Genomic DNA, 15,862 nt, shown 5'->3' on the forward strand with positions numbered 1-15,862 from the left:
ATTATGTATTCTTTGCTTGTCATCCTATATCAGGTGCTTCCCCTTAGCTGTCTGTTACCCAACTGGCCAGAATACATGTCCACTTTTATCTTGTACCTGTCTCACCCAGCATCCACTGTCAGACAGGCTGCCAGCAGTGTCTTCAAACAAATAGGTAAATTTTCACTTGCTGACATCTGCATCTCCCTATAACAAAGGCATCTTAAATGTAGAAATTTCTGCCACTTAAACCTTATTATTACATTCTATTATAACCTTATCAAGAAAAATGTCTGTTATGATTGTCCCCTGAATTTTGACTATCAAATTGGGATTATATAATCCAGCCCATCCATGTGTTCTTGCATAATGTCATATAAATCCACCAGCATTGTTTAAAAGGGGGCTTTAAACTTTTGGATATAATTTTAGGATTGTTTTAAGATTCAGAATTTTACACCATTCCAAAAGGGTGAATGTTGGGGTGAGGGTAGGTGTCAGGGACATTTATGCATATGTATTATGGGGAAGATATAGCAGAAAGATAATGCAGCTTTACTGTAGACTCTTAGTTATTGATTTGTTCATTGTGCCTTGAAAGCTTAGCATAATAAAGGATAGATCAGAGGGACATTTTATTAAACCTACCAAAAACATACTGTTAATAGAAGTCTTAGACTTATGACAAGAACTTCTAATATGTTTGTTGTATAAACATCTGAGTACGCTAATTAGTCCAAGGGTTTTCTGTTTCATTGTGAACAAAGTGTGTTTCAAATCAAACACAAAAGAGTATGGTGCATAGCACAGTCTGTAATTAATTTCATGTGTCTATTTTAGTGGTGTGTTTCAATCAAACACAAAAGAGTATGGTGCATAGTACAGTCTGTAATTAATTTCATGTCTATTTTAGTGGTGTGTTTCAATCAAACACAAAAGAGTATGCTGCATAGTACAGTCTGTAATTAATTTCATGTCTCTTTTAGTGGTAAAGAGCAGCCATAGTGTTGTGATGCTGAAACTCATCCTACAGTGTCTGGCCATGGGTTGGAGTCCTGACAGTCAGCAGATGAGAGCTCCCAGTCCCCAGGATGCCAGTCCTGAGGGAGAATTCATTACACCTTCCCGACCATCCATATGTGACAAAATAGGTTAATTTCCATGACCAGTCATATTTCATATCTTAAATATTTTACCTCTATTTGAAAGTCAGCAGCATTAATTGCCCAAAGCAAAGAGTTGTCCAAAGATTTTTTCTGTAGTAAATATATCTATCTTACCTTAGGATAATTAAGTGCACACACTGATGGCAAATTACTTGCAGACTTTTTATATTTGCACTGTTCTTACATAAAGATTTACATGTGTTGAGCTAGCTTTCCAGCCAAGTTCATAGATCCCCTTTGTTTAGTATTGACACTTGGCATATTTAACTTTACCACTCCACTAGCAACTGAAAGATATTGACTAAATCTGATTACTCATTACATCTTACTTAGAAAGACAGTCAGGAAAAAGTATTGCAGTCTCGATAGACAGCATCACATGTTGAACATTGATTAATCCTATTTAAATCAAATCAAGGCATGTGAACATATTGGAAGTGATCATCTTGAATTCCTAACAAATGTGATGAGCTCTCTCATCTGCCAATTAAATTTGCCTTTGCCAGTTAGATTTGCCTGCCATGGGTAGTAACTCTTACATGTGCAACAGGGCATAGGTTCTAAACACTGTTTTGGATAGCTACATATGCCAATGGTCAATGTGGACTGATGATTCTTAGCTAATGAAGATTGTGTTAAGCAAGAAAAGAATCTTCTCCACATAAATGGATAAGATGGGGAATCTGACCTCTGGACAATAATATTTGCCAGGTACCTTGCAGCCCTCATCCGAGAAACAAAACTTCTCTACTGCATTAGCATTTTCTGTAGTACTTGTTCACATGGGGGAATATTCCATGAAATTATATCTTGACTGGCTGTTAAAGAGTTGCACTGTATTTTGAATCATGAGCCTTCTGTGTCAATGATCATCCTGAAACTGATAAATTGTAAAAAGCAGTATGTGTGGTGTGCAGTTAAACAGATGTTTTTGGTTATAATGTTACCATATATACTCATTAGTAGACTTAAACTGCAGATTGCACAGACTCAGATCTGCAATCACACAATGCACTGACATTTCAGGGTCTATATTCTTTGTTTTTATTGATTGCTCCTAACAAACTGTTAAGTCCCAGATTACCCAGCACATTATACAACAATGCAACAGCAGACCTGGGTCTGTTCAGTTTGCAGCTGAACTCTATTTAAGAGCAAGTACAGATGGTATATATATATATATATAAACATGTAATTTCACACATTAAATTCTATAGTTAGCAAATCACTTGTCAGCTAGAGGACTATCCACAGGTAACAGTTCAAAATGCAAAATTTTAAAGGCCATGGAATATTCCCACAGTTATGTTTATAATTCATATACAATATATGAGATTTTTAGCTGTTCATTTCTAATATATTTTTTTAACATTCAAGACATGGCACTTTCTTTGCTGTTCTCAGCCTTCAGCATTTATAATTGTTACTGAAAGATTGATAATAGAATGTTGATGATTTAAACTATGTATGCAAAAGATGTGACAAGTTTAGGCATTTAGGCATTGCAATATAAATTTTTATTTCATGTAATTTCACTCATTTTTAATTGTAGACTGTGCTTTGATGGACACATGGGAGGGCCGAGAGGGTAGACTGTTTGCTTATGAGCTAATTTTTAAATACTTGATCAAGAACCATTGGCTGTACACTTTTGGTCCTGCAGGTTTACATACAGATAATCTTCTTAGGTAATTTTATATTTTTCAGGAGAAAAAAGTTATAGTTTGTTAAATAATTATAAACAATTCTGTGAAAAGGGATCTTCCTGATGGATAATTAAAATGTTAAATCTAGAATTGTTAGCAGTCCAGTCTTTCGTAGGGATGTTTGTGGACATAATTAATGATGTTTTTGTGTCTGAAATCGGCATATAGAAAGGCTGTTGCAATGAAATTCAGATTTTGGATCTTTGTAAACATAACTGAAATTTATGGTAAAACTCATTTTCTACTGAATGTTCTATTTACCATTATACTTTTGCTTTCCAGAAACTTATAGAAATGCTGTTGAGCATCTAATTCTAAAATGTTTCTGACATATGCTATATATACTCTTGTATAGGTTGAGTCCAACTGTTAAAAACATCAACACTGACCTGCTCTTGCATACTGTGCCATCAGATCAGTGATGTGCTGTTTGTTCTACTGATCATTTCTAACAAACAGCACAGATCCAGATCTGCTAGTGTGTCATCAGGTCAAGGGCCATGTTGTTCTACTGATTATTACTAACAAACAGCACAGATCCAGATCTGCTAGTGTGTCATCAGGTCAAGGACCATGTTGTTCTACTGATTATTACTAACAAACAGCATAGACACAGAAATGCTGGCACAATATGCAATGGCAGATCTGGGTCTGTGCAGTTTGCAGTTTAAACTTGATTTATAAGTAAATGTATATGGTAGCAGTTAAAAATGTATTAAATATATTGTACTAAGAAAGTTTATCAAGTAACATCTTACATGTCATGTTTTTTTGTTAACAGTCAAAACAGAGATATGAACAACTCTATCAAACAAGAAGATGGTACTGAGGTAAATTAAATTATAATTTTTTAGACATAAATTTCTTTCAAGTCAACTTAATAGTCATTTTAATATAATATTATATTTGCTTTTCTACAAGTAATTACTATTACAAAGAGATATTAGACAATGATTGTAAACAACATAGACCAAGATCCGCCATTCCATAATGCACTGGCAGATCTGGGTCCATGCTTGGTGCTTGTAATAGTAAATAAAGCAAACAGTATTGGCCAGTGATTCCACTAATGAACATCCCAGCTTGTATTATACAGAGATTTCCTCTAAAATACACTTTATTTTATGAGAACAGACAGTCTAGAAACTTTCAAAAATTCTGCCTGTATGCCAAAATGAACAGTCAGACACATCTAATTATGTTCCTAAGAGTAACTCTCCATCCCCCAGTTAGCAAGCTTTTACAAAAGTATTCACAACTCATCAGTAACAGTTAACATTATTAATTACAAATAGCAACTTTATCAATATCAACAGTAATGGGAATTTTCCTCAACCTCAAAAAGTGATGATATTAAGACAATCTCCTTAGTGTTCTTTTTTGTGCATCGTTGAGCTGAAATTTTGGTCAACCAACACTGTTCGCATTTGTGTGAATGATACCTGTAAATATAGTAATATCCTTGACTGTGATAATCTGTGATCATCAAATCAAATATTGATAAATCTGATCATCAAGTCAAAATTTGATAAATTTTTGATCAAGTCAAATATTGATAAATCTGTGATCATCAAGTCAAATATTGATAAATCTGTGATCATCAAGTCAGATATTTATAAATCTGATCATCAAGTAAAAAATTTATAAATCTGTGATCATCAAGTCAAATATTGATAAATCTGTGATCATCAAGTCAAATATTGATAAATCTGTGATCATCAAGTCAAATATTGATAAATCTGTGATCATCAAGTCAAATATTGATAAATCTGTGATCATCAAGTCAAATACTATTTGCAGTCTGCGGTCAATGAATCATATTGTTTTTAATATATTAGCATCATCAGATGTTATTGATAATATGTGGTCATCAAAATAATCATTGATCATCAGATTAGATTTTATTTTTAATCTGTTATCAAGTTTTATTTTCATAATATGTCATGATTAAGTCAGATATTATTCATAATCTTTAATTACTAGATCAAATATCATTGATAATCTGTGGTTTTCAAGTCTGATATTATTGATAATCTATTGGCATCAAGTCAGATATTATTGATAATCTAGGGACATCAAATTAGATATCATTGATAATCTGTGGTTATCAAGTCAGATATAATTGATAACCGGCAATTGTTTTGTCTGATATTATTGATAATCTACAAGCATCAAGTCAGATATTATTGATGATCTATGGTCTTCAAGTCAGATATTATTGATAATCTGTGGACATCAAGTCAGATATTATTGATAATCTGTGGTCATAAAGTCATATTATTGATATTCTGAGGTCATCAAATCAGATATTGATAATCTATGGTCATCAAGTCAGATATTGATAATCTATGGCCATCAATTCAAATTATTGATAATCTGAGGTCATCAAATCACATATTGCTAATCTGAGATCATCAAGTCAGATATTATTGATAATATGTGGTCATCAAGTCATATTATTGATAATCTGAGGTCATCAAATGAGATATTGATAATCTGTGGTCATTAAGTCAGATATTTTTGATAATCTGTGGCCGTCAAGTCAAATTATTGATAATCTGAGGTCATCAAATCAGATATTGATAATCTGTGGTCATCAAGTCAGATATTATTGATAATCTGAGGTCATCAAGTCATATCATTGATAATCTGAGGTCATCAAATCAGATATTGATAATCTGTGGTCATTAAGTCAGATATTTTTGATAATCTGTGGCCGTCAAGTCAAATTATTGATAATCTGAGGTCATCAAATCAGATATTGATAATCTATGGTCATCAAGTCAGATATTATTGATAATCTGTGGTCATCAAGTCATATTATTGAAAATTTGAGGTCATCAAATCAGATATTGATAATCTGTGGTCATCAAATCAGATATTTTTGATAATCTGTGGCTGTCAAGTCAAAATATTGATAATCTGAGGTCATCAAATCAGATATTGATAATCTATGGTCATCAAGTCAGATATTTTTGATAATCTGTGGTCATCAAGTCATATTATTGATATTCTGAGGTCTTCAAATCAGATATTGATAATCTATGGTCATCAAGTCAGATATTATTGATAATCTGAGGTCATAAAGTCAAATTATTGGTAATCTGAGGTCATCAAATCAGATATTGATAATCTATGGTCATCAAGTCAGATATTATTGATAATCTGTGGTCATCAAGTCATATTATTGATAATCTGAGGTCATCAAATCAGATATTGATAATCTGTGGTCATTAAGTCAGATATTTTTGATAATCTGTGGGCGTCAAGTCAAATTATTGATAATCTGAGGTCATCAAATCAGATATTGATAATCTATGGTCATCAAGTCAGATATTTTTGATAATCTGTGGCCATCAAGTCATTGATAATCTGAGGTCATCAAATCAGATATTGATAATCTGTGGTCATTAAGTCAGATATTTTTGATAATCTGTGGCCGTCAAGTCATATTATTGATAATCTGAGGTCATCAAATCAGATATTGATAATCTATGGTCATCAAGTCAGATATTTTTGATAATCTGTGGTCATCAAGTCATATTATTGATAATCTGAGGTCATCAAATCAGATATTGATAATTTGTGGTCATCAAGTCAGATATTTTTGATAATCTGTGGCCATCAAAGCAGATTTTATTGATAATCTCTGGTCATCAAGTCAGATTTTATTAATGTTATTCATCTTATTAATGTACAGTGATCTTCTTGTAAGGTCATCCATTCTGCATAAAAAATCAGATCTTATACAGTAGGGTGGTCTCTTTTGAAAGTGCATGGGGAGGGCAAAATGGTAAAAATATGCTATCGAGTGAGACTTCACAAATTATCTTAACATAATATTGGCAGGATTATTTCTTATATAGTTATGTAAAAACTAGTTTATATTCATTATATGTTTGAACTGAGACACAGACTAATGTATCTATTTATTCTTGCAAATCTTGAGTGATGGTAGTTGCCAATTTATCTGAACTAACCTTGAGTAGCAGTGGCCTCCAATTTATCTGAACTAACTTTGAGTAGCAGTGGCCTCAAATTTATCTGAACTAACCTTGAGTAGCAGTGACCTCCAATGTATCCTGATAATTGCTGAGTAATAGTTGTTACTAATTTATCTGAACAACCCTTGAGTAATAGCAATATAAGTTTGAAATAGATTCAGAAAGCTATAATTAGCTATAGAATATTTGAACTTGAGAACAAAGAAATCTTACATTTGAAAATTCTGTAATTTATTATTTTGTAGGCAAGGATGGGATCAGCAATGCCCGAGTCACTAAATCCTAGAGACATTCATCGTGTAGAGTCAGTCAGCATTTTAGCTGTAAGTTATTCAATGTAACAATATGGATCATTTGCATGGAATTTTTTTTGAAGTCTTTCCAGAAAAGCATATCTGTGTCAAGAACATTGCTTATAAAAGTCAATCTTTGAAACCTTTTATGAATATCATTTTTTGTTTTGTCATTGAATAAAGGACACCTGTCAAATATGGACAGCAAACGTGTATTATTTTTCTAAATGTTCAGTATTGCTGCACTTAAAGACACCTGTCAGTTATTTGTATACAACACTTCTTGTCATCCCAAATGTTCATTGTTGATGTACACGAGACATATCATTGGACGGAGAACACTTATTGTCCAGAATTTCTAACATTTCTGCATATAAGACACATGTTGAATATTGACTGAGCAGATACTGTTCTAAATGTCCAGTATTGGTAGGTACAGAAGACACATATCAGATATAGACAGAGGAAATTTATTATTGTCCTATACATCCAGTATTGCTACATAACAAGCACACCTCTCAGATATGGACAGAGACCATTTATTATCCTAAATGTCCCGTAGTGCTCCAATAAGGACACCTGTAAAATATAGACAGATGAAAAATGACAAAAGAGAACTTGCTTTTGAAAATTATTATATGATTTAGTATCAGTTTGTATTGTGATTCTATGTGAGTCAACAACATAATTTTCTTTTCTTTACTCCACTTGAAATTGTATTTTAGGTCATATATATTAAAACACAATGACCCCTTGTAGAAAGTCCTTAGTGAAGACACATTTCTGTAAATTATCAATGTATCCTGTCCTGTGGGTTCTTTTGTAGATAGGGTTCACTGTTTGTGTATGTGCATTAAATTTTTTCCAATCACTGCAATCACTGCATTCTCTCAAACAATGTAAGGTCATTAGATTCTGTGAGATGTTCAAAGAAATACACAAAGTATACAAGAATTTGGTCCATTTGATTGTAAACAGAAAATTTTACAACTCATGTATAAAATTATTCATATTTTACCATGTATTCACCGAAATTGGTTCTAAATGAAGTTTAGTTTTTCCCTTGTGGCCTCTTCCTTTTCACTAAGGGATATAACTGCTATGTCTCCTTGGGGAATGTATGGATTAGTTGATTGAGACAGTTTCATAAAACTGTATCTCACTGCTGTTTTATGAAAATGCAGGGACTGTGTGATCTGTGTTCCATATGTGCTTATATCAGTCTTTTGTGTGATGTCATGTAGATTATCTTGTACTATTAGATAGACACTGTGTTCAGTGCAATAAAAATTCAAGGTAGTCTGGAGATGTCTACAGTTGCCAAGGAATGTTAATACACCCCTTTCAGATGTACAAAAAGTATATGAAACAGAAGTTTTGCAACATATCTCTTTTTACTTTGTGTAATATACAGGATTTGAAAGGAATAATTTATATATTTCCAATAAGTAATTGTTTTGTGCAACTCTTTATTAAATACTCTTTTACAAGTTCATGTGTAATCTATTTGTACAACTCTTCATTAAATAACTTTTACATGTTCATGTGTAATCAACTTGTGCATTTCTTCATTAAATCACTTTTACAGGTTCATGTGTAATCTACTTATGCAACTCTTCATTAAATCCCTTTTACAGGTTCCTGTGTAATCTACTTGTACAACTCTTCATTAAATCACTTTTACAGGTTCATGTGTAATCTACTTGTACAACTCTTCATTAAATCACTTTTACAGGTTCATGTGTAATCTACTTGTACAACTCTTCATTAAATCACTTTTACAGGTTCATGTGTAATCTACTTGTACAACTCTTCATTAAATCACTTTTACAAGTTCCTGTGTAATCTACTTGTACAACTCTTCATTAAATCACTTTTACAGGTTCATGTGTAATCTACTTGTACAACTCTTCATTAAATCACTTTTACAGGTTCATGTGTAATCTACTTGTACAACTCTTCATTAAATCACTTTTACAGGTTCATGTGTAATCTACTTGTACAACTCTTCATTAAATCACTTTTACAGGTTCATGTGTAATCTACTTATGCAACTCTTCATTAAATCCCTTTTACAAGTTCCTGTGTAATCTACTTGTACAACTCTTCATTAAATCACTTTTACAGGTTCATGTGTAATCTACTTGTACAACTCTTCATTAAATCACTTTTACAGGTTCATGTGTAATCTACTTATGCAACTCTTCATTAAATCCCTTTTACAAGTTCCTGTGTAATCTACTTGTACAACTCTTCATTAAATCACTTTTACAGGTTCATGTGTAATCTACTTGTACAACTCTTCATTAAATCATTTTTACAGGTTCATGTGTAATCTACTTGTGTACAGCTCTTCATTAAATCACTTTTAAAGGTTCATGTGTAATCTACTTGTGTACAGCTCTTCATTAAATCACTTTTACAAGTTCCTGTGTAATCTACTTGTACAACTCTTCATTAAATCACTTTTAAAGGTTCATGTGTAATCTACTTGTACAACTCTTTATTAAATCACTTTTACAGGTTCATGTGTAATCTACTTGTACAACTCTTCATTAAATCACTTTTACAGGTTCATGTGTAATCTACTTATGCAACTCTTCATTAAATCCCTTTTACAAGTTCCTGTGTAATCTACTTGTACAACTCTTCATTAAATCACTTTTACAGGTTCATGTGTAATCTACTTGTACAACTCTTCATTAAATCACTTTTACAGGTTCATGTGTAATCTACTTGTACAACTCTTCATTAAATCACTTTTACAGGTTCATGTGTAATCTACTTATGCAACTCTTCATTAAATCCCTTTTACAAGTTCCTGTGTAATCTACTTGTACAACTCTTCATTAAATCACTTTTACAGGTTCATGTGTAATCTACTTATGCAACTCTTCATTAAATCCCTTTTACAAGTTCATGTGTAATCTACTTGTACAACTCTTCATTAAATCACTTTTACAGGTTCATGTGTAATCTACTTATGCAACTCTTCATTAAATCCCTTTTACAAGTTCATGTGTAATCTACTTGTACAACTCTTCATTAAATCACTTTTACAAGTTCCTGTGTAATCTACTTGTACAACTCTTCATTAAATCACTTTTACAAGTTCCTGTGTAATCTACTTGTACAACTCTTCATTAAATCACTTTTAAAGGTTCATGTGTAATCTACTTGTACAACTCTTTATTAAATCACTTTTACAGGTTCATGTGTAATCTACTTGTACAACTCTTCATTAAATCACTTTTACAGGTTCATGTGTAATCTACTTGTACAACTCTTCATTAAATCACTTTTACAGGTTCATGTGTAATCTACTTGTACAACTCTTCATTAAATCACTTTTACAGGTTCCTGTGTAATCTACTTGTACAACTCTTCATTAAATCACTTTTACAGGTTCATGTGTAATCTACTTATGCAACTCTTCATTAAATCCCTTTTACAAGTTCCTGTGTAATCTACTTGTACAACTCTTCATTAAATCACTTTTACAGGTTCATGTGTAATCTACTTGTACAACTCTTCATTAAATCCCTTTTACAAGTTCCTGTGTAATCTACTTGTACAACTCTTCATTAAATCACTTTTACAGGTTCATGTGTAATCTACTTGTACAACTCTTCATTAAATCACTTTTACAGGTTCATGTGTAATCTACTTATGCAACTCTTCATTAAATCCCTTTTACAGGTTCATGTGTAATCTACTTGTACATTTCTTCATTAAATCCCTTTTACAAGTTCCTGTGTAATCTACTTGTACAACTCTTCATTAAATCACTTTTACAAGTTCCTGTGTAATCTACTTGTACAACTCTTCATTAAATCACTTTTACAGGTTCATGTGTAATCTACTTGTACAACTCTTCATTAAATCACTTTTACAGGTTCATGTGTAATCTACTTATGCAACTCTTCATTAAATCCCTTTTACAAGTTCCTGTGTAATCTACTTGTACAACTCTTCATTAAATCACTTTTACAGGTTCATGTGTAATCTACTTGTACAACTCTTCATTAAATCACTTTTACAAGTTCCTGTGTAATCTACTTGTACAACTCTTCATTAAATCACTTTTACAAGTTCATGTGTAATCTACTTGTACAGCTCTTCATTAAATCATTTTTACAGGTTCATGTGTAATCTACTTGTGTACAGCTCTTCATTAAATCACTTTTAAAGGTTCATGTGTAATCTACTTGTGTACAGCTCTTCATTAAATCACTTTTACAAGTTCCTGTGTAATCTACTTGTACAACTCTTCATTAAATCACTTTTAAAGGTTCATGTGTAATCTACTTGTACAACTCTTTATTAAATCACTTTTACAAGATCATGTGTAATCTACTTGTACATTTCTTCATTAAATCCCTTTTACAAGTTCCTGTGTAATCTACATGTACAACTCTTCATTAAATCACTTTTACAAGTTCCTGTGTAATCTACTTGTACAACTCTTCATTAAATCACTTTTAAAGGTTCATCTTTAATCTACTTGTGTACAACTCTTCATTAAATCACTTTTACAAGTTCATGTGTAATCTACTTGTACAACTCATCATTAAATCACTTTTAAAGGTTCATGTGTAATCTACTTGTACAACTCTTCATTAAATCCCTTTTGCAAGTTCATGTGTAATCTACTTGTACAACTCTTCATTAAATCACTTTTACAGGTTCATGTGTAATCAACTTGTGCATTTCTTCATTAAATCACTTTTACAGGTTCATGTGTAATCTACTTGTACAATTCTTCATTAAATCACTTTTACAAGTTCATATGTAATCTACTTGTACAACTCTTCATAAAATCACTTTTAAAGGTTCATGTGTAATCTACTTGTACATTCCTTCATTAAATCACTTTTACAGGTTCATGTGTAATCAACTTGTGCATTTCTTCATTAAATCACTTTTACATGTTCCTGTGTAATCTTCTTGTACAACTCTTTATTAAATCATTTTTACAGGTTCATGTGTAATCTACTTCTACAACTCTTCATTAAATCCCTTTTACAAGTTCCTGTGTAATCTACTTGTACAACTCTTCATTAAATCACTTTTACAAGTTCATGTGTAATCTACTTGTGCAACTCTTCATTAAATCACTTTTACAGGTTCATGTGTAATCTACTTGTACAACTCTTCATTAAATCATTTTTACAGGTTCCTGTGTAATCTACTTGTACATTTCTTCATTAAATCACTTTTACATGTTCCTGTGTAATCTTCTTGTACAACTCTTTATTAAATCATTTTTACAGGTTCATGTGTAATCTACTTGTACAACTCTTCATTAAATCACTTTTACAAGTTCATATGTAATCTACTTGTACAACTCTTCATAAAATCACTTTTAAAGGTTCATGTGTAATCTACTTGTACATTCCTTCATTAAATCACTTTTACAGGTTCATGTGTAATCAACTTGTGCATTTCTTCATTAAATCACTTTTACATGTTCCTGTGTAATCTTCTTGTACAACTCTTTATTAAATCATTTTTACAGGTTCATGTGTAATCTACTTCTACAACTCTTCATTAAATCCCTTTTACAAGTTCCTGTGTAATCTACTTGTACAACTCTTCATTAAATCACTTTTACAAGTTCATGTGTAATCTACTTGTGCAACTCTTCATTAAATCACTTTTACAGGTTCATGTGTAATCTACTTGTACAACTCTTCATTAAATCATTTTTACAGGTTCATGTGTAATCTACTTGTACAACTCTTCATTAAATCATTTTTACAGGTTCATGTGTAATCTACTTGTACAACTCTTCATTAAATCATTTTTACAGGTTCATGTGTAATCTACTTGTGCAACTCATCATTAAATCATTTTTACAGGTTCATGTGTAATCTACTTGTACAACTCTTCATTAAATCCCTTTTACAAGTTCCTGTGTAATCTACTTGTACAACTCTTCATTAAATCACTTTTACAAGTTCATGTGTAATCTACTTGTACAACTCTTCATTAAATCACTTTTACAAGTTCATGTGTAATCTACTTGTACAACTCTTCATTAAATCACTTTTACAGGTTCCTGTGTAATCTACTTGTACATTTCTTCATTAAATCACTTTTACAGGTTCATGTGTAATGTACTTGTACAACTCTTCATTAAATCACTTTTAAAGGTTCATAACCTTTATTTCGATTAAACCACTGGAACCATTTGTTTTGACTGATTTTATATTTTAAAAAAATTATCTTGTCAGAGTTCAGAGTGTTTTTCTTTGGTTACTGGTAGTCGAGGAGCAAAGCACTGTTGGAACTGTTATGTGAACCTGCAGTCTACTTCTCAGTATCTATAATGGCATTGTATTTACCATACATCTGGTTAAAGTCATGATCATACAGTCATCTCTAACTTGAAGCATACACACACACACACACACACACACACACACACATATATATATATATATATATATATATATATATATATATATATATATATATATATATATATATATATATATATATATATATATATGTGTGTGTTTCTACTTTTATAAACAGCTTGAATAAATGACAGATTATTCATTGTAACAAATTTATCATTCTTTGTTTATGTGTCTTGAGCCCAGTGAGGGAAAATACATATTGCTTATATGTAATCCTCATGCACATAAAGAATATACACTATTTTCAAGACAGGATATTCTTGGTTTTTTTTAAACATAAGTATTCTCATATCTACATATAAGTTACTGTTATACAGGTATGGCCTAATATTTGTAGTTATATGTATTTATCAAACTGATGTTATGCAGGTATGTTACATGTATTTATCAAACTGATGTTATACAGGTATGGCCTAATACTTGTAGTTACATGTATTTATCAAACTGATGTTAAATAGGTATGGCCTAAAACTTGTAGTTACATGTATTTATCAAACTGATGTTATACAGGTTTGGCCTAATACTTGTAGTTACATGTATTTATCAAACTGATGTTATACAGGTATGGCCTAATACTTGTAGTTACATGTATTTATCAAACTAATGTTATACAGGTATGGCCTAATACTTGTAGTTACATGTATTTATCAAACTGATGTTATACAGGTATGGCCTAATACTTGTAGTTACATGTATTTATCAAACTAATGTTATACAGGTATGGCCTAATACTTGTAGTTACATGTATTTATCAAACTGATGTTATACAGGTATGGCCTAATACTTGTAGTTACATGTATTTATCAAACTAATGTTATACAGGTATGGCCTAATACTTGTAGTTACATGTATTTATCAAACTGATGTTATACAGGTATGGCCTAATACTTGTAGTTACATGTATTATATGTATTAGAGTGTTTGTCCTGATGACCTCGAGATATTGAGAGGTCTCTATAACTTGAAGTAATTATGTTTTCAGACAATTTTGGTTTTCGAATTTCAGTGATTTCTTGCCTTGCAATCATATACATTACAGTATAAAATTCAGCTATTTGATACTGATTTGAAATGTGTGCATATACATTACAATTTAAAATTAATAGCTATTTGATATTGATATGAACTTTATCTGTAAATTAACTCATACTTTGTATTATTGCTTTAATCAGTCAAAGGGGAGAAATTGGCGACAGGTACTTGTATATAATGCTAGCTTGAAAAATATACACAAGTTTTTTTGTAGTATTGTTTCATTCTAATATTTTAATGCAAGATTGCTTTTTTTCCTGAAAGAAGAAAGTTTACCTACTTTGTTTTAAAGCCATCTGATTTAATTTTCATATCACCAGCATGAGCTTGTATGCCTTAATTTGACAAGCCATAAGAACCAGCACACTTCTGGTTCAGGTTTGGAAAGATCCAAATAGCTGTGATCTTTATGTGGTTTGTATGCTATGTCCCACTTGTTTTTTATTGTGTGTTAAGTTCTTGGTTTCTGCATTGCTTTAAGAAATCAGTTTTAAGACTTTTATTGTCTGGGTATTTCTTTATTAGTTTCAAACATTGTTTTCTTAGTCCTAATTATGTTACACTTGATGGGTAAATTTTTATATATGCATTAAAATTTTAAACATCTGACAAGCATGCTTTTCTCACAACAGTAAAATCTTTTCTTTAAGTATTATTTCTGCATGAACATAAAATATGCTTGCTTATTGTTTTCAAACATTGTTGCAGAAAACCTGTCAGCAGCTTATATAAACAGAAGCAACTGTTTACCTCAGCATTTTCTGCTCTGTGTTTTGAGAGTTTATCAGATACTTTAAACAAGCAGCTTATATGTTGCACAAAAGAAAAGCGTTTATACAATGGTCCACTGTTTAAGCAATGATAATGTAATGGAGTATTTTATCTAAATAATATTTTGATAAGAGCTTGCATTTTTTGTTCCAAATTACAGAGGGATAATTCATGATACTCTCCTGAATTTATGCTTAATCTTCACTCCGATGAAAGTCCAGATTAAGTATAATTGGATCTCATCAGTTTAATCTTTGTTCATATGAAAGTCCAGATTATGTTTAATTGGACCTCATTAGTTTATCTTTACTTCTATTGGTAGTCCAGATTAAGTATAATTGGACCTCATTAGTTTAATCTTTACTTCTATTGATAGTCCAGATTAAGTGTAATTGGACCTCATTAGTTTAATCTTTACTCATAGGAATGTCCAAATAAAGTGTAATTGGACCTCATTAGTTTATCTTTACTTCTATTGGTAGTCCA

The 15,862-nt window shown here is 31.4% G+C and overlaps 1 protein-coding gene across 1 annotated transcript in view; it reads left to right on the forward strand.

Moving 5' to 3' along the window:
- Positions 1-15,862, forward strand: part of LOC149779979 (uncharacterized) — a 116,172-nt gene that overhangs the window by 41,690 nt on the left and 58,620 nt on the right. The window contains exons 12-16 of the mRNA XM_089936702.1: positions 34-154; positions 966-1,130; positions 2,698-2,833; positions 3,633-3,681; positions 7,101-7,178. Of these exons, the coding sequence (XP_089792828.1) occupies positions 34-154; positions 966-1,130; positions 2,698-2,833; positions 3,633-3,681; positions 7,101-7,178 (549 nt within the window). The remainder of the gene's footprint in view (positions 1-33; positions 155-965; positions 1,131-2,697; positions 2,834-3,632; positions 3,682-7,100; positions 7,179-15,862) is intronic.

The sequence above is a fragment of the Sinohyriopsis cumingii genome, chromosome 16 (genome assembly GCF_028554795.1).
Source record: "Sinohyriopsis cumingii isolate HCF-2022 chromosome 16, ASM2855479v2, whole genome shotgun sequence".
NCBI classification, from domain to species: domain Eukaryota; kingdom Metazoa; phylum Mollusca; class Bivalvia; order Unionida; family Unionidae; genus Sinohyriopsis; species Sinohyriopsis cumingii.